Below are 20,819 nucleotides of genomic sequence, written 5' to 3' on the forward strand. Positions count from 1 at the left end.
CTGATGGATCAAATAACACACTTTAGGAACAAGCGTAAGCCACAAACTTCTATGCAACCATATAAATGCATGCGTCCTGCAAAGGAGGCTAAAAATACGGGCTCCGGCTGTATGCTAATATATCTATTGACCTGGAGTAGGAACGGTTTCTGTGGACTGGCTGCTGTGAGGAAGAAATTCAACAGCTGTGAGGAAGAAATTCAACTCTCCTTATAGTAGCCTAATTATTTAAGGCGAGTGTTCTCTAAAATTAATTTGATTGATAGTCAATAACTTGTAGAGCAGATAGATCCATTTTATTGTTTACAAATAGGTGTTCATTTAGTAATTAATTCATCCTGCCCTCTTCATCAAAAACTAAAAATGGCTATGATGGATAATTGGTAACTTCAGTTTTGAACCTTTTTTTCAAGCACAAATAATCTCCACCAATGTCTTACGCTGTAAACATTTGGGATCTCGACCAGACATTGCTTTAGCGAAATACAGTACAGAATTACTGTCTAACAAGGGTCTGCAACAGCCTGAAAATTTTTTTCTCTGCTTCCCCGCATCCTGCCCCCATGGAGAGATGGAATTGCCATTTATCCAACCATGAATGTTAGTGCCACAGTGTCTAAAAGAGAAGATAAGCTCTACCATCTGCTTCATTGAACTGTGAAGTGTATGGATCTGCCTTTAACATGCAGCTATGAAGCCTTTTACATTCAGGGCTCTTTCCAAGAAGTAACTTGCAGTTGTTTTTATTCTGACACCTAACAAAAGTCTGGCTTAGAGAAACTACAGTTATAGAGAATTATATGAGGGACAAGCAGATGACCGGTCCCTCCGCAGTGTGCAGAACCTCGCCACATATCACCTAACCTAATTACATATGAGAGACATCCAAGGAGTTATTTTTGTTTTGCTTTACTTTGTGTTTAAATACAGACCGACAGGCTACACTTCTAGAAATTTGATTAAACAGATTCCACTAAGCCATTTTAAAAGGAGTTCAGGTGATTGAGATACAAGCCAAGTTGAGAACCACTAGAGTAGGGTTTAATCCAGGCTAAGCCAGACCATCAAAAAGCTATGTGTTTGCACCACTTTGTCTTTCCTCTTGCAACGCTGCCTGTACTAAGCCATGTTTTAGCCTTTGTTATGGTTTAAATATAAAGTGTCCTCCAGAGATTCATGTATTGAGGGAAATTTTGATTTCCAGTGCAGCAATGTTCAGAGATGAGACCAAGAAATGTGTCAACCTCATCAGTGAATTAGTCCTTAATGAGCTCATGGTTGAACGGGCTATTAGGAGTTGAGGACAGTTGGAGGAAGTAGGTCATTGGGGTGTGCCTTTGAAAGGTTATATTCTATTCCTGGCCCCTTCCTCTCCGGCTCTTGCTGTACTTCCTGGCTGCCATGCGGTGAACAGTTTTCCTCTACCATGCCCTTCCTCTGTAACACTTCTGCCTTAGAGCCAATTGACTATGCACTGAAACCTCTGAAACAGGACGAAAGTAAGTCTTTCCTCCCTAAAGCCGCATGGCAACAAAAATCTAACTAATACAGCTTTATTCTGTTGGATTATATTAAGATAAGATGTTTGAGGGAAAAAATGCTGCTTTTTAAAAAAATAGTCATGGCACCTCTGCATTTACTAGAGGAATGATTTTAAGAATCCTGTTTATATTCTGTAGCAGAATCCGGCCAGACTATCCAGCCCAGAGTTTTTCAGACTTTATGGACTATCCTCCACCAAAAGAGGAATGTAATTATCATGTGGCATGAACATTATACTAATAAAAAAGAAATATGCTTTACATTGTTACCCACTACCCTTGCACCTATGTATTTAATAACTGAATCAAGTTTTATAAAACTATGTCATATAGAGTTTTTATCTTTTTTTAAAGTTGTTTTCCACCTGTTAAATGGCTTCTTGACCACCAACTGAGTTGCAAGTTGCATTTTTAAAAACAGCAATACAAGCTTATATTTTTTTCTGGAAACTAGCCCTGGGCCCTCAGACAAGGTAACCAGGCCACCTGGCTACAGATAATTGCTCCAACAGTAGGTTACCTGACTCATAGCAAGCCAACAACATCACCCTCACAGGAATTTGGAATTAGGACTGAGAGATTTCAGTCTCTCTCTAGGTAGCTAACATGGAAACATACAGCATCATTAACAGAGTAAATCAGGACCTCTCCATGGACACTGTTTTTAACCATGTGGCCTGGAGAATTGTAGAAAAATGGGCTGCTCAAAAGATGGAAAAGAACAGGAAGGATGAAAAAAATGTACAGAGCGAAGAAAAAATGGCTAAAATAATTCAACTTCCCATCCCTGATCATAGTATGTATTTTCCAAAATAATTTGCATTCCTGCTTTCAAAATCCATTGTAATATTTCCAGATCTTTATAATACAGTGCGCTCTCTTTTGCTTAGCTAGTTCAAGTAGGTGAGTTTCTGTTATTACAACCAAAATAAATCTAACTGTATTGGATTTATATGGTTTTATATATATGTGTGTATATATATATATATATATATTTTTTTTTTTTTTTTTTTTTTAAGGAGAATCGAACTCACAACCTTGTGCTTGCCAGGCAGGCGCTGTGCCACTGAGCTAAATCCCCAGTCCCCTACGGTTATATTTTTTAAATCCCAAAAATTGGTGACTTGAACAATACAAATTTATTATCTTGCAGTTCTGTAAGTCAAAAGCCGAAGCATTCATCTGTTCCTTTGTCTTTTATAGCTTCTATAGGCTTCCCTCAGTCTTTGGCTCAGAGCCCTCTTCCTCTGTCTTCAAAGTCAGAACACGAAATCGTTCCAACTACACTTCGAAATGGCAACTTCCTCTAATGCTAATTGGAAAAGGTTCTGGCTTTAAAGCACCCATGTAGTGATATTAGGCCCACCCCCAAAATATAGGATATTCTCCCCATCTCAAGGTCCTTAACTTGCTCATATCTGTAAAGTGCCTTTTGCGTACAAAGTTAATATATTCACAAGCTCCAGGAATTATACTTTGAGCATCTGCCTATAGGAAGAGAGGCCATCACGCTAATATAATCACTCAATGGCCCATATACGAAGGTCCATACAAGAAAACTTATCTCCAGTCTGATTGTCAGAAAAAGAAATTTTATCCTTGAGAAACTGACATATTTTTTCCCTGTGAAGAAAGCAAACTGTGAGACTGATCAAGCTTTCCTTTATACCAAGGATTCCACAAAAATGGGACTCAGATTTGCAGTTGAACTTTAATAACTTTGTCAAATTCTGGCTTGCACATCTGCATTACAGTTTTCTTCTGTTTTCCCATTTTCCTTCATTCCTGCTTTTATCTTTTTTCACTGTAGTAGCTATTATTATAAGCTGCCTCAAGTATTTGGTACTTGTTTCCTATGCCTATTAAGGCTCTGCCCCCATAGTTCCATAAGACAGACTCCCTCTCATCATTCAAACTTAGCTAACTTACCTTCTCCTCAGAGAACATTTCCCTGTTCTCCTTATCTAAAGAATTCCCACCCTGCCCCAATCTGTCACTTTACCCTGCTTTGGTGATTTGGAGCACTTAACACCATCTAAAACAATTTTATTTGTATCTCTTCTCACCAGAAGTTAAGTGGAAAGACATTAGGGACCTGGTCTCTTTGTTTAGCTTCTTGCCAGTGGCTGGGAGAGAGCCTGACTAGAGGCTATGTATTAAAAATTGTGGCATCAGTAAATGAAAGAATTAATGGAAGAAAGGAAGCAAGGGAGGAAAGAAGGAAGAAAAGGAGCAAGGGAGAGAGGGAGGAAAGGAGGGGAGATTTGTACACTATGCTAAGATATAGGTAGATAGGTAAATAAGTGGATTGATAGACTGAAAATAGACAAATATTCATTTCCAGTGTGCAAATGTCACTAATATTTATACAGGAGAAACAGAAAAACTAAACAAGAAGGTGAAACATACTCATCTCCCTAAAATATATACATAGAAATCCTGAGTTTTCTTAGGGAAACTTTGATGTTATGCCTTAAATTTTTTTTCAAAGTATTCAAGTGGCTCAAGGTAGATAAATATTATGGTTAGTTGCCATAGCTGAAGTCATCAATTCTTATTGAAATAAGGGATTGCAACACCATAACCATTAAAATGACACACTCTAGACACTGCCAAGGAACTCGGTCTATTTCAGGGGTCATTACTATACAATAATCTGGTCTCATTCTATTCCTGTAATTATTAACAGTCACCACTGGCAACAAGTATTGTATGTTGTTTACTTAAACACTCTACGGTAACATCATTGTTACAGTACAATATCAAACTGCTTCATATTTCGGGAAAGGAAGTCAGAATTGAAGTTTGTCAATATAAGAAAACATAAAAGCAATTAGTACAGTTTGTTCCAGGGTTTATTGACATTGTTGGTGAAAATACCAGACTATGGGAGAGGAAGAGGACATCAGTTCCTTAAGTAAAGAAGCAGTTGATTTATACATAAATTAAATTTCATCTGTTAGTCAAGAGATTTTAAAGGGGTATAGCTCAGGTTTTTAACTTGCCTAGCATTGCAAAGGACTTGGGTTCAACTTCCAGCATTGCAGAAAAAAAGAAAAAAAATTAAGAGACTCTGCATGTCACACATACACACACACACACACACACACACACACACACACACTCCCATAAAACGGGCACTTATTTTTGTAAAGTGTATAATGTAAAAAATAATTTTTTCTTAATGAGATTTTTTACTACTGCTATGCTCTAACAATTTATATGTCTTTCTACTTTCCTACCTAAAATAAAACTGTACCTTACCCCATAGCTTTAAAAATGACATAAATATTTGGTAATTAATTCAGTTTCTCTAATTTTGAATATCTTACCCAGCCTCCTTTGCCAGATAAAACTAGTTAGAGTTCAGGTTTGTACACACTCACTTTATGGACTGGAAGACCTGATATTGCAGAGAAGCCAGTGTTCCCTAATTAATCTACAAATTCAATGTAATCCTTATCAAAACTTTAGGTCTCTTTTTTTTTCCTGAAATTGACATTCTGATCCTAAAATTCATACAGAAATGAAAAGAACAGAAAGCAGACAAAACAATCTTACAAAGAAGTATGAAGTTGGAAGATTCACACTTCTCAGTTTCAAAACTTACTAGAAAGCTACAGTAGTAGGACTGGATCATACTGGCATAAAGACAGACTAGGACTGATAGTCAAAAATAGACCCGTACATCTACAGTTAAGGGTGCCAAGAAAATTCAGTGGGGTAAGGAATAGTTTCTTCAACAAATAGTGGTGGGAAAAATGCACATCCATATGTAAAGAACTATATCTGTACTTGCACCTCACACCATATACAAAAGTGAGCTAAAAATGGATACAGTCCTAAATATAAGCTAAAACTATAAAACTCTCAGAGGAAACGTAAGTATAAATCATCATGACCTTGAAATACTCAATAGTTTCCCAGAGATGGCACCTAAAGCAACAGCAACCAAAGGGAAAAATAAATTGGACTTCATCAAAACGAAAACTTTTGTGCTTAGAAGGACACTGTCAAGAAAGCAAAAAAATAACCCACAGAAAATGAGAAAATCTGATAATGACCTAGTACCTAGAATATTTTTTAAAAACTATTAATAGCTCAGCAATATAAAAAGCAGCTCAATTTAAAAATGTGCAAAGAATTTAAATGAATATTTTTCCACAGAAGATATACATGTCAACATCATCAGTTATGAGGGAAATACAAATCAAAACCATAAAGTTACCACTTTACACCCAGTAAGATGATTATAATAACAAAGACAATAAGCATTTGATGAGGATATGGAGAAACTGGAATGCTCATATATTGGTGGTAGTAATATAAGACAGCTGCTTGGAAAATAGTTTCAAATTATCAAATGATTAAAAAGAGCTGTTTTTGCCGGCTGGATATTTGGTAATTAATTTGGTAATTAATTCCTGGATATATACCCAAGGGAATCAAAAACATTTGTCCACACAAATATTTATACATAAATGTTTAGAGTAGCATTATTATTCTACAAAAAAAGAAAGAAGAGAAAAGAAACAACAAAAATGGCGATCAAAGAGTGTATAAACAAAAGATAGACTTTTTTTACAAGGGAAGATTATTTGGCCATTGAAACAAATTGAGGATACATGCTACAATATGGGTGAACCCTAACAATATTATGCTAAATGAAAGAAGTCAGACCCAAAAGACCATATTTTATATGATTATGTTTATGAGAAATGCCCAGAATAAGCAAAACTGTACATATAGAAAACAGACAGTAATCAGAGACATAAAAACAAGGAGATGGGGAGAGATTGCTCACAGGTATGCAGTTTCTCTTTGGCGAATAAAAAAAGATTAGATGGTGGTGACATTTGCACACCTTTGTGAATACAATAAAAGACACTAAATTTTACCCTTTAAGATGGGAATCTCATATTAGTTATATCTCAATAAAAGTTAAAACAAACAGTGCTTATTTCATGGATTCAAAAACTACAGGTAAGAGGCTGGGAATGTAGCTCAGTGGTAAAGTATCTGTTTAGCAAGTATGAAGGCCCTGGGTTCAGTCCTTAGCACCTGAACAAACAAAAAGAAAACTACACTCACTTTCGCTTTTCAAGCTCTTTGAAATTGGGTTACCTCCTATAAGTGAGTACACATTACTATTGCTGTCATCCAACAGCAGCCCTGATATGGTTGTATGAAAGTATTGTTGATACCTTCCTGAAGGACCAAGAAAAATGCATACATCTATGTGTCTCTGTTTTAATAAAATATGAGTCTTTTTAACTCACTTAATAGTACCACCTCTGTGCCAGGCACCTGTTCCAAATGTTTTCTGAACTTTAACTTAATCCTCACAACTCTACGATCTGGGTACTGTTATTATTCCATTTCATAGACAAAAATGTACAATATACTGGGGCGACTTGTCCGTGACCACACAGCTACATAGTACATTAGTGCCATCCAGGCTGGTCCAGAATCTGTGCTTCTAAATCGCTAGTTATCGCGTCTCTTACCTGTTAAGATACTGTGAGTGCAAACCAGTCACTACCTTGAACATCTTTAAGGTTTTCTGATGCAAAGTTAGCCAAGAGATTAACTAAAGCTCATAGCCGGCAATAGTTTAGCAATAAAAACACTATTCATTAAAATTTCCACCTAGGGTTAGCCCTCGCTAAACTTTCCCAGGAGCTAAAGGAGTGGCCCTTGCGCCACCTGTAGGAATGTCTGTACACTGCAGCAAGGCGAATGAACTGTGAACTACTTGTTTGATGCCTGGGAGCTCGGTCAGCTTCATAGAAGAATCTATGGAGAACTGAGTTCTAGTCCTGACACCACCGCTGACTTACGAGGAACCTTGGATATATTCTTTTCAAGATTTCAGAGTATCAAAACCAAGCCCTAGGTACAGGGAACCTCAACAGCAGACTTTAGGGTATCCAGTAAAACAGAAGACTAGATGACAAAATCTAAGTTGCACATTCATTCAGCAAATATTAATTGAACAACTACAGGCACTGTTTAGAATCTAGGTACGATCTCTGCTCTCAGGGAAGCTTTACACCCTATGTGGGGTGATACAGACGATAAACAGGAAATAAAGGAAAAGGATAAATGTGCATAGTACCAAATGCTATGATAACAAACAGGATTATGAGAATGAATGCTCGGGGTCTACTCTAGATTGTGAAAAAGCTCTCTGAGGACAATGTTTGGGCTAACACAAAATGATGACATGGAGCCAATCTCAATCCTGTGAACTTTCTAGTGAGAGAAAAAGCATCAAGGGAGGCTGGGGATTTAGCTCAGCAGCACAGAGCCTGCCTGGCAAGCGCGAGGTCGTGAGTTCGATTCCCGGTACCAGGAAAAAAAAAAAAAAAAAGCATCAAGGATAATTAGGTGTTTGATACTTCCTAGTCCATATTTCTGGTTCTTTAGAGGAATTAGGACAGGGGCAAGAGGTTGCTGTGTGTCCCTGAAGCAAAGAGACATTCTCTGGCATGACATGGAAGGACTCTAGAAGGGATAACAAACTGTCTTTCAAAGGATGAGTTAAAATTTTGAAAAGTAGATTATAGAATAGAGAAGGACCTTCCCTACATGAAAGGGGAGGAATGGGATGCACACAGGAGTCATTGGCTATGGCAAATCTAAAATCCAACTGGGAAAATACTTTGAGATCTTCATAATCTGAGGTAGGAATTATTATTCTCTGATTCTGGTCCCCGGAAGTAGTTCTCTCGCCCAATGTTCTCCTTAGCCCTCACTCGTGTCTTCTAAGAATTTCTAGCATTTCAGTGTGCCAGCTGGTATGGGGATTTATGAATGAACCTTTGGTGGAGGTAGAGTGGTGAGTAGCTTCCTCAACCCATTCTCGGCCATAGATGGTTGGAAGCCCAAGAGCCACTTGAAGTCCCGAACAGTTATTGTTCCTGTTAGTCTAGACTCATCGTTCCTCTGAAAATGAAACACTTAAAAAAAAAATGCATTGTGTTAACATCTACTTGAACAAAAGAAGTATCATGTGCTAAAAGCTGTATCACAATCTGAGAACTAGTTCTCAAGCCTCTCTTTCCCCTTTCTCATTTGGTGGAAAAGCCACATCCTTTGAATCTTTTCTCTGACTCTTATCCAGCTAAATGATTTTACTAGGCACTATACTCTCAATTTTACATTTTTCCTGAAGTACTTTAATCCATTCAAGGTTGTAACATGAATATTATGCCTATACTTTTAATTTTATCCTTGTCTCAAGCCTGAATTTTCATTTGCATTTTCATTTTAAAGGCTTTCTCAATTTATCTTTCAATCTTCAGGGTCAAAAAGAAATTATCTCTGCAAACTCCCAATTTTCTGAATATTTTGGATACTCCCTATTTTCTTTCACTCCTGCTTAAAAGCAGGACAATTCTTTTCTAAATTCATTTCTTCAAAAATCTTGATAAACAAAATGTCAGCCAATATATTTTACAATGTTTTTACTACTCCTCACTACTGAAATTCGTTAAGTATATGATTACCCCCCGTTATTATCAACTATAGCTTTATCACATATTTCCCCTGCTTTAATGAATCACCATCTTCCAAATCACTAATATTAACTTCTTTGCTGTATACCTAAGCCATCCCTTGAAAATCAAGTTTCTTTGTAATATAAGCTAGTTTGTGTTGCAGTAATGAGTAACCTACAACTCTCACTGGCTTAGCACTAGAAATGTTTTCACTAATCCAAAATCTCCTGTAAATATGGGCCATAGTCTAAAGCATATATGCTCCATTTATCAGCCTACCACAGTCTACCACGCTACATCAGTCTTGAGCACCTTATCGATACCTGCTCTGAGAATTACCTCAATAGGGAAAAGGAGAAAACCAAGAATCAGAAAATCAAGCACCAGCTCTTAAAACGTTCAACCTAAAAATTATCTACATCACTTTTACTCACATATCAATGGCCAAGTTTTATAAGTACACCTAAAATAAAGGGTATGAGGTAGTCCAATCCTCATGTGCTCTTGGAAGAGAAACAGCACTAGAAATATTGAAAGGAAAAATTCTTATCTACCCTTCTGCTGTTTGTAAGATCTTCTCTTTGCCTTTGCAGTTCTGTAGTTGCACTACAATTTATTTCAGTGTCTTTTTATTTTTCCTAGTTAGCATAATTCATGACACGACCTGGAGCAAGCAGGAGGTGGCGATCTGCATAAGTAGGAAAGACCTGGAAATAGGGAGTTATGAGCCCAGCTAAGCTCAGGCAAGTGATAGACTATAGCACTGCCCAGTCACCTCTCCACCAGAATGTTATCAGTGATAGGTATGCACCCCTGGGGCTCCTATGAATTCCTACCATTGATCACTTCTAAATAGTTCATAACCATTATCTCTTCAAATGTTTCCCTCTTTGATTCTCCATCTGTCTAAATGTATGTTAAAAGATATCACCCAGCCTCTGCATCTCTTAATCCCTTTCTATTTTCCACCCTTGATTAAGACTCTCATCTGTGGCTCACTATGGCTTCTAATTCTCAGTCATAGTGGCTTATTTCATTTTCATGTCAGTCGTTTGGTTGAAATTAATGTGTGGGAAACCTGAGCATTGTCATACTTTTCTCCTGAGAAGATTTGCATTCATTTCTGCCAAGAACAGAAGGTGTTATCATCTTGAGATGAATACGCTCAGGGTTATGACTTACTGCAGAAGTCTTAAGATTGAAATGATATGACCAGTGTGTTTCTGTCTGGAGGAAGGGGTAAATAGACAAACAATTTCACATAAAACATGTCCAAGATATATACAGCATTGCTTCCCATAATTAGTCAGCTAGAATTTACTTAAAAGACAGCATTCCATTGTAGAGGGGGCTGGGGAATGTAGAGGAAGCTTTTGCTAAAATGAAAAAGATAAGGGATTCTAGCAACAATTAGCAGCTTCTAGAGACTGGTGATATTCTCATTTTCCAAACCATATCCAATATAGGAGGCCCTCAGGAATTATGTCTATAGGACATAACCATAGCTCTGCAAAGCTCCAGGACCCATGGGCCTGGGGGGCTTCCACAGACCAGGACTTCTTATTCTAGGAAGTCACACAACACACATCAAAAATGAAAGTGTAATAACTGTAGTTTTTATTGAAACGTTTTGAAATATTTTTATTGACTTTGCTTTTTAAATTATTTGGGTAAGAATAATTCATTTAATTTACATTGGGCTCGGGTTTCTCAAGAATTAATGAGTTTAACATATTGCTTATAGACATCTAATTAGAAGTTTCAGGACTTACTTTTATAGGCCTCCAAAAAGCTCTCATTCCCCAGGTACTATGCCTATATTGCCAAGGGGATAAAACAATCTACAGGCTAAGTATAAAGGAAGAAGAGCTCATTCTACTAGTGTACCGGGGAGGGCAAGACTTTCTCTCCAGAGTGGGTCCAGCTAGTAGCTTGCCATGGAACCTGAGGAATGGGGAGTGGACAGGCTCTGCATCCTGAAAGACCTAGGTAACAACTAGTACTAATGAAATTAGTTAAGGACAAAATGCAGCAGAGTGTGACAGCAGGCAGGGGGAGGAGGGCTGGCCGTGTTTGGGGAGCTCAGAGAAGATTTCTGGGTCTCATTTCAAGCAGTAAACGATGACCATTCATCCTTGAAACACAAGTTTCTTTGGTTTCTCTTATACCGTATCCCATTTTCCTTCCTCTTTGCCTGGCTGCTGAGATGGTGAAAGAAAAAAAAAAAGAAGAAGAAGAACAATATGTTAAGGGGACCTGGGGATGGCTGCTATACCAGGTGACACTGAGACATCCAAAGGGAAGCATCTGGTAGACCACAGGATGTGTGAGTCTGGAGCTCAGGAGAGGTGGCTATGACTCTTATCAAATTCTCAAACCTTCTGCATTAGGATGCTTAGGGGCAAGTAACAAATATCAATTCTAAGCAGAAAATGAATTTATTAAATTCTTTCAGTAGTTAACAGACCTGTCAGGAGGGCTGGAGAATTAGGCTTAGAGTTATGCAGCCAGGAACAATCCCTGAAATCACGTGTGTAACCTGTCTGCTAAAGAAACTATCACTGGCATCAGGCACCAGGTGCTTTACCTCGTACTGCTGCTACGGCTGCCATGGAAACCCCGCCTCCTCACAACCAACTTGTCACCAGAGAGAAGTCTCTGTGCTTTTTTTTTTTCACTACCACTAGACTTGCCACCCTAGCTTCAAGGGACACTGGGAAATCAATACTCTAGTATATTTAGCCCAAGTGGATAACAAATAGTCTTTATATTCCTTACAAACTGCCTCACAAAATTGCTAGAAACCACTAGCACAGATTGAGTAGAAAGGAAAGGCCCTTCTTGAAGTGTTTTAGCAGTTGAAAGTGGAAGGTGTTCACAGGATACTTTTCCCTAGTTCCACCTCAGACTTGTTGCTTGCATTTTGAAGAAGAGTCTATACTCATGCAATAAGGCAGAAAGTTGCATTCTTCCCTGGAGGGAAAGGTTCATCCACACAGTGTCCTTAATAATGTTGGGATTCAGAATAAAAAAACACCATGTGGTAGATTCAATGATCTTCACTGAAAAAACACTCTAGAACGCAATTGCTGGTGAAGAAATGTACTATTTTTTATTTATTCTTGAATGTGTAGGTCCTTTTAAAATCAATTATACTTCCCCGTACAACATTCCTCCCTCATATCCCTAGCCATTTTGGATCCAATGGCCCATCTAGAAAAGGTCTATGAGGAACTCATCCTAGATATCCAAGAAGGTTACACCTTGAGGAATGGGCATACGGCTCAAGAAACAGCACCAACTGATGAGGACTTTCCTCTAAGCAGCTCCATTTGGCCTGTGAATCCTTTTCCCTGCCCTTATCAGTACTCCCCTAGCTGTGTCCCACAGCTAGAGTTCCAGTTCCTGTGTGGCCTGAGCCTCAGAGAGCCAGTTATGATTTTTTGAGCTGAGGAGTCTCTGAGAGATTACCATTCTCAGCCACCCCCACCCCAACTTTATGGACCAGGAAACCAAGTCCAAGGTCACACAACCCATAATTAGCAAAGCCAAACTTGAGGTATTCAGACTCTTGAATCAGACATATTTCTACTATACCTCCTTACCTCCAAGTAACCAACATCTGCCTCCAGCTCCACGAACACCCGGAGCAAGCAGGGGGTGGTGATCTGCATAATTGGGAAAGACCCAGCAAAAAGGAATTTGATGAACTACAGCACTCCCCAGTCACCTCTCCATCAGAATGCTATCAGCAGTAGGGAGGCACCCATCAGGATTCTCCTTCTGGTTGGAGCACTGAACCATGAATGAAATCATGTTTTACCAGATCCTGGGCTCCCAACTATACATGTTCTAACTAGTGTAAGATCATGGTGATGAGCTGCCTACTAGTCTGGTAGTCTAGTTTAGCCAGACAGTGGTTTGGATACAATAAAGGCCTATCTACCCTCTTAGTCTTAGGTTGATGGAGATGGGGCTTCTAAGCAAAGGCTAAAATGCAGTATGTGCCATACTAGAAGGAACAGGGAGAAGGACTCACAGAGACTGTCCTCCCAGCAGGAGCTCATAAACATGCTTGGCATGAGAATAACTGAGTCCAGAAGGAAGGGACTCAAAGAAAAATAGGCACAGAAAGTAGGGATGAGAAGCAGCTGTGATTCTTTCTGCCTATCCAACTCCCAGAGAGGAGAAACTGCAGACAGCCACAAACACGTCCCTCGTCTAGATTTCAAGGAAGGCTGAGCCTGTGGGTCTTGGAGGAATGAGGGCAAGCCAGAGACTTGCGATATCCTGAAAGCAAGTTAAAAGGGTATTTCATGGAGGGACTGGTGGTTGGGGTGAAATAATTTAGTTTAGTTGAGAACTAAAAAGTATTCATTTGATTTGGCAACTGGGTGGTCGCTGGTAACTTTTATACAAAATTATAGACATCTGAAGAATAACTGAGAAAAATGAACAAAAAAGACTATTTTTAAATTAAACTTGGCTGACATCAAAAAACTGTAAGGGACAATAGACTTAAATATTTTATTTTAATCCTGGGAGAACTTTGGTTATTTGCAGGCTGTGCAAAGGTAACTAATGGAGAGCAAGGTGAAGCTCCCAGGAAGTGGAAGCAGAGGCATAAGGGAGGGAGCAAAGCTTTGGTGGGCAGATAGCAGGATTCAGGAAATAGAGAACTAGCTAGGAGCAAGAGGGATGGCGATGAGGAAGACACAGACACAGGCCAACAGGAAGGGGAGAGGATCCGAGGGCAAGGAAGGTCTTGCTTTAGGAGCTCTCTTCTGTGAAGCAGACAATGAAGTCAGCCATTTGCTGTGAGCAAAGATAAAGGGCATGGATGAGAAAGAAGAGCAACAGCAAGTTAAAGAATTTTCAATCAATACTGAGCCTGTCAACTATGAATCTGTTTCCTTAGCAGCGAGGAAGAGGGAACAGAAAACAGGCCGATGCAGAGAATGAAGAAGGGTTGATAGTTTCAGCAAGAGGTAGAGGGGATGGGAAAGTTGATTGGAATGTCAACTTTCAGGCTGCTGATTGGAATGTCTGGTGATGGATCCTGAGTTCGGGCTGGGAAGAAAGAAGCTTAGGAAAAGACCAGGAGTTTAGAAGAGAGAGGGATGAGGTCATGGAAATGGACTAAAGGATCAGGTAGTAAGTATGGGAGCAGAAGAGAAAGCACACGAGGTGGCCATGGATGAGGGGATCAAAGGCTCAGCTCAAGAGTGCAGTGGGTGACCCCGTGGTGTGAGACAGGCAGCGGGGAAAAGCCCAGGAACAAACAAGGGGTGGCCTAGGTATTAGGAGCCAGGCAAAGACCTGTTGCCAGAAATGGGTACAGGAAGCCAGTGTCTATTTGGGCTGATGGTAGACATGACATGGAGCACAGCCTAAAGAGGGCCTGGTGGCTGCCACTCAGCAAGGGGTTACTGAGGCAGTCAGGGTGTGCAGTTATCAGTTGCTAGAATTCGGGAAGGGTCAACTAACTTTCAATCTGTAGAAGAATGCTTTGCAAATTCAATCTGCACTGATTTTTGCACTAAAATCCCCTTTGCATCAACTAAAACCACACTACCATTCCATTTCTAATCACAGCCAAGAGCCAATTTCTCTTCTAAGGCTCAGCACGCTATACCATGAGAACCCAGTACTCACTATATTTCCATGGCATGACCTTGTCAAAGGCTAAAGAGTTTAACGGACTTCAAAATGGGGCCAATGTGGGAACAAATCAATGCCAGGTCACTATAACATCTCAGCAAAGAACCCCTGAAGGTAGTTACTTGGCAAGTAGGATTTTTTTTTAATTTGTAAAAAGTCATGTTGTATCTTCTGCATGCAAAAACAAAATAAAACAAAACTATGTCTAAAAAATTGGTGCTAAGTATTTAGGGACACCCAGGGAAAAGGTAATGCCATGGGGTAACCAGTGTTGAAAAGGTTTGATGGGCCAGGGTACTCTTTGATGGTATCCTTGCTTCCCATCTCTCTTTGCTTAGGTGCCTAAAGGGCACCTAAGGATCTAAGGACTAAAGGATCTAAAGGATGAGAGTCTCAGACCAGAAGGAATGCGGGACTCTCTACCATGTGGCTAAGATCGCTCAGCCCAGCAGCTGATCCTTGAGTCCAACAGGCCACACCAAACTGGGAGCCATACTGGGAGCAGGGAAGTCAAACTGTTAACCAGGCATTTCTGCTTCCTATTTGTGCTCTCCAGCTGATTCTGTGGAATCCTCTCAGTCAGATTTGAGCCTGTCACAGCCTCCATGGACTTTCCAATGCCCAATAACATGACACCCATTCAAGGGTGATGGAAATGTGGATCATGAAGGAAAGGTAACCAAGGTCAGGAATTAGTGAGGAAAGTACAGAAAGAATCATGCTAAGCCAGCTAGAGAGAAAATTCAATGACTGAAAGGGAAATGACCAGAGCCCAAATCAAAAAGTCATGTGAGCCCCAGAGATTAAGGCTTGAGTCCAGAGATTCCCTAAAACTACTTGCCTGAAGTTTACAGTGATGACTTGGTTACCCCAAACTAGAAAGCAAAATTATGGAAACCCATGTACTTAGGAAAGCTTAGCAATTGCTGCTAAAAGAATGCTAAGGCAATGGCAAGGTTTCTGTGAAGTGCAGATCTCTCAACCTGGGTGAGAAGGAAATGAGTAGTACCATCAACTCACAAGGGAAGAAGAAATGTTTTCTGATTTTTTTTAAACTAGGCTTCTTTAGGCTTCATCTCTCAGTAAAAACAAAGCCATAAGCTGAGACTTCCCTGAAATTAGCCATACTGTGACAGAACCAGGAAAAGCGGTCTCCAGGCCAGGCCACTGAAATGCCTGGCCCATAGCTCCCCCAACAATACCAGCAATAGGTCTCTTCTCAGTCCAGCCCTTGCTTGGAAGCCTGTACCCCATTTTCTGTCCATGCTACTTCCTTACAAATACCCCACAGGGACCATGAAGATGCATTTGAGGTGCAGCCTTGAGTTCCTGTTCCTATGGCTTCCATAATGTTTCTTTCTACATTCTCAGAGAACTGAAGTCCTGAAATTTCTTCTCATCAAAGGACATTACTTTCTCACCTCTCTCGCTCCTCTCTTTTGCCACCCTTGACAGCACTTCCCCCAGGAATGCCTGGGCTACTGCTGGTCCCCATGGCCTTCTCCAACCTCCAACATAAAAGCATACCAGTAGAGCGTTGGCTTTTTCTGGGCTGTGGACAGCCTGGAGGCAGGCAAGTCAGAGGACTTACTTCTGATCTTTGGCTCTGCGAACTTGGATAGGTGAAGAACTAGAATCTCTAAGCAGGAGAGATCCCAGCAGAGTGAGCTGGTTCTGGGTCACTGTCATGCCCAAAGAACTCTGCACCTGAAACAGACAGCAGCTGCTTCACAGTTTTCCCAAGAAAGAGCTCAGGATCCAGATGTCTGAAGAGGAATGAAAAAGGGGCGGCCACTGACAAACACAACAATCACTTCTAGGAAGATAGGGTTTGACACCAAAAAAGTGCTATTAGCCCAAAGTAAGTGGCACAGAAGGCAGACGTTGAAGTTGACATCTTAGTGTAAGTGAAATCTGAGCCACAAGATATGAGTGCACTCTGCACAGCCTCCCAGCTCAGGCAAGAATGCCATCCCATCCAGAGGACTTTCACGGTAGTCACCTGAGCTACCCTCAGGAAAGGAACTATGAAAAACAAATACCCTGGAAACCGTTAGAACCAAATAGGCACCAGTTGAGACCTACGGCCTCTAGAAGCCTCCATTACTCTGCCTGGGCAGGCATTCCGTCCCAACAGGACAAGCAAGGGTAAACAGTGACAGTCTTTGGCTGTGCTGGGCCAGGGAGCACAGGTCTACCATATGTCCAAACCTCACTCCCTTCTTTTACCAACTTTGGAGCCAGGAGGAGTTCAGATACATATACTGCTCCTGAACCCTGGCCAGTAAAAGCTGAGAAAGGTCTGCCTTCTTCAGCAGCAGAATTCACCAAGAAAGTTAGGTCCTCCAGAGCCTGACCAGGCATGGTCCTATAACATGATTACTCTGGCAATAAGGAAGACCTCCCTCTTTCCTGTTTATTACTGAAATCTTGTCTGCAGAGGATGCACTGTGGCTCCCAAATAAATGCTGTAGATGTAAATGGCAAGGAAGAGCACTGCACAGCTTGACAAGACTCATCTCACATCCACATTCTGAAGAGAATAAGTTGAAGGATGGGGAGGAATGGTCAACGGGGCAGGACACCAGCCACCAGAGCGCTCAGTCTCCTTCCAGCTCTCACACCTGTGAGATGCTGTTTGCCAAGCGGAAAGACATTCTCTTTGCTTTTTCATTTTCCTAAAAGAAAACACATACATATATTTGGAATTAGAACAGGCAAAGGTAGGATTTATTAACATGAAAAGGCCGGTGTTGAGACTGGGATTTTCCAAAGTCAAAGTGTTTTATTCTACCCCAAAAATCCAACAGCAAAACTCACAGAAGCTACTAAACATTGTGTGCTAAGTGTGCTAAGTATCATAAATAATTGGGAATGGTTGGTCAGACCTTAGCACATAGTAAGCAGGCAATACATTTCACTGTGATTTAATAGCATGGAACTGATGGTTCAGGTCCACACAGATGAGACCACAGGAGTTTTCTTTACTACAAGTAATATTTCTCCTCCCTTCCCTACACCAAGAGGCTAAAAATATCTTGTCTTCCTCAAATCCAGGTAGAGATCAGGCACTATGACATACTAAGAAGGTGTGTCTCTTCTTATGAACATAACAATCAGTGTCAGTAACTACTCCAAATGGGACCTATGACACTTGCTTCCTCACCCTACTGCTACTGCTAATTCGCTGGATGACCCTAGACAGGTTACACGGACAGGTTACCTCTCTGAATTCCAAGCCTCCTTGGTAATGAGCTGGTGAGCCCTGCCTGGCTTTCCCCAGAGGCTAAGGGGTTAGACATGAGCGTTCATTGTCACCACTATCCCTCGTGCCACCCAAGGAGCTTCACATTAGGCTGCCCTACACATGCTTTTCAGGTGCCCCTCACCCGCCCAATCACCACCCTCCTGTCTGCCAGCTTGTAGCAATTCATTACCATGTGTCGTCGCCTTCTCTTGGGCTGGATGCCTTCCTGCATGTAGGGGGGCCATGGGAAGCCCTGAGGGGTGGAACATCCACTCTCGTTAGACAACTCCTCGGAGTCTGAGTCCTCCAGCCTTGGCTGGGCAAACCGTTTCTCTGGGTAGATCTCCTTCAACCAGCCCTCAAAGAACACCTCCAGGCAGCGGCCAGCCTCTGCGACCTCCGAGTCAGGCTGATGAGGAGGAAAACACTTTGTCTGGTCTGTTTCTATCAGCCCCTCTCTTCCAGGCCCTTCCCTCAAAAGCTACACAGAAGCCACAAAGCCTGGCTGGACCATCCTAGGATCTCATCCTGGGATGTCTAGAACTTGGCATGTTCTCCTAGAGCTCTAGGTAACATGTTTGGTAGCAGCTCTTAAAGTAGAAGTGATTTAGATAAATACCTACAGGTGGCCAGCCACATGTGTCTCCATACCTTCCCAAGACTACGATGAGGTCTGAGTGTGGGAAAGGGCCTGTAAATTAAATATTCACCACAGTGGGCCCTAGGACTTTGTTCCCAGGTCCTCCTGGAACCCCAGGACCAATCCTGATTCCCCACCTTCACCCTCACTCCGATCCAACCATGATAGTCTTAGGTCACTGGGAGGAAAATGAGAGGGAGGGAAAATAGGTAAGACATACATAATTGAACTTAGCACAGTTCCAGAACATGAGGCGCACATCTGACACCACCTCCTCGGGGGTGGTATAGTGAGCTGGGTCCTTCTTCTGCAGCTTCCTTCGGATGATTGACAGGTCCATGGGCCTTTTGATAATCTGGTAATAATGCCGGGCCTTGGGTGAAGAGAGAAGGGGCAGAGAAAAAAGAGGAAGAGAAAAAAACATGTAGGTATAAGTAAGAAGGGAGGAGAAACAGAAGATGAGTTGGAATATAAGTGAAAGAACAGAAGAAAGAGAAGGGTGAGGAAGAGCAGAAATAAAAATATGGAGTAAGATGACAAAGAGAAAGGGAAAAGAGGCTTTTATAGGTAAATGGATGCAACTAGAGACCACACTCATAAGTGAAATAAATCAGACCCATGGGTATATACACAGTACTGTCTTCCTAGTGTAAGAACCTGAAAGAGTAAATAAAACTGAAAGGTACAATAGATATTGTGAAAGTGAAAGAAATTGCTTAATAGGAAAGAACAACTGGGATGAGGGAAAGAAGAAAGAAAAAAGGGAGGGAACTATATATATATAAACACACAAGATAGCTAAGATAATTGTGCTACTAATTTTTATTGGTTTATTGGAAGGAACAATTAATGTTTAATTGTTTGGTCAGTCTTGCATTCCTATATCTGGTAATCTGAGCAACTAGTTTGAAGATAACAATAAGTAATACAACAACCAGGGTTAATTTTCTATCATCTTGTGTTCAAATTCCGTATTGTTTTTATAGTTTTTGTGTTGTTTTGGTTTTGTCTTTGTTTTTTTAATTTTGTTTTTGTTCTTTTCTCTTTAAAAAAAAATTTTAAAAAGAGAAAAGAGGATGTGCCATTCGACAGGTCAGGTTTGGTGCAGCAGCTGTGGTGGAGAAAACAGGAGGCTAGAGAGGTCCCTTGGACCACCCACAAATTAATACTCTCACTACCTCCAGCAGCTATTCCCTGAGCCCACCCCAGGTACCACTATGATCCTGCCCCACGGCCTAGCCCAGTGGTGGTGAACCTATAGCACACGTGACACAGTGGGATGTCTGTATCACTGAAAGCTCTAAAAGGTTTGCCATCACTGGCCTAGGCTCTCTGAGCAGTTAAGACAGTAGTAGGCAGAAAGAGTGAGGCTTTCCTTACCAGAGGGCTGACAGGTTCGTGGAAGGGCAGGCTGAGGCTATTACAGCACAAGGACAGTACCAGCTTCTCACACTTCTGCAGAAATCAGAATTGGCAACAGTGTATTTTGGTCCCCTGATCGCACCCCATCCCTCAATAAGAACTAAACATGGTTTAAACGTAGTTGATAACTTCCTGACCCGGTCCCACAGGGTATCAGCCGCTACACTAAGGCACAGTGCAGGGTCCCAGGCCAGAGAATTGCTAGAAGAAGGAAAATCACAGCTCCCATGGGACAAGTCATCTGGCACAGCCCAGAAGACAGCCACAGAAAGGCCTCTCAGCTGCTCTGGACAGATGGAGCTGCCCCAGAAAGAAAAGCTTATGTCTAGAGACCTCTCCATACCTTCTGGTCACGTATGCTCAGGCCAGGAGGTGCCCGCACTCCAGGCTGGCTGTAGCGGGCATTCTCACAGTCGTACTCCATCTCAGGTTGCATCAGGCTGCGGCACAAGGTACACACCCACTCTCCCCTGCATGGGTGAGTGAGGCCACGTTAGCTTGAGCGCATTGCCCAGAGCACCTTCCCTGTCCCTCTGCCTCAACACAGGCACTGGGGGCCACGGCATGGGAAACTGCGTTCCTGCCCTGCCCTGGAGGGAATGGCTTCCTAGCCACAAGCTTAAAAGAAATACAGTAATTCAGGATTTAATGAATCCCAAAAGGGAAGGAGAGCCTAATGCAGGGGCACTGGGACAAACCTGTGCACAGGAAGAAGCTGAGAACAGAGGAAAAAGGGGAGCAAACCAAATTTCCAGAAGGCACACAGCTGTGGGGCCCCATACCTCACAGACCCACACTTCACACAG

The 20,819-nt window shown here is 41.4% G+C and overlaps 1 protein-coding gene across 6 annotated transcripts in view; it reads right to left on the reverse strand.

The window, feature by feature from the left end:
- Window positions 1-17,103: 17,103 nt before the first annotated feature.
- The window catches only part of Trim66 (tripartite motif containing 66), a 53,744-nt gene continuing 50,028 nt past the window's right edge, over window positions 17,104-20,819 (reverse strand). For all 6 annotated transcript variants that reach the window (XM_005380224.2, XM_013511883.1, XM_013511885.1 and 3 more), the window contains 5 exons: window positions 20,357-20,483; window positions 19,972-20,046; window positions 18,812-18,964; window positions 18,142-18,360; window positions 17,104-17,382 (listed from right to left, as the gene is read on the reverse strand). In XM_005380224.2, the coding sequence (XP_005380281.1) occupies window positions 17,323-17,382; window positions 18,142-18,360; window positions 18,812-18,964; window positions 19,972-20,046; window positions 20,357-20,483 (634 nt within the window). In that variant the 3' untranslated portion in view covers window positions 17,104-17,322. The remainder of the gene's footprint in view (window positions 17,383-18,141; window positions 18,361-18,811; window positions 18,965-19,971; window positions 20,047-20,356; window positions 20,484-20,819) is intronic.

The sequence above is a fragment of the Chinchilla lanigera genome, unplaced genomic scaffold, assembly GCF_000276665.1.
Source record: "Chinchilla lanigera isolate Chin_1 unplaced genomic scaffold, ChiLan1.0 scaffold00013, whole genome shotgun sequence".
NCBI lineage: Eukaryota > Metazoa > Chordata > Mammalia > Rodentia > Chinchillidae > Chinchilla > Chinchilla lanigera.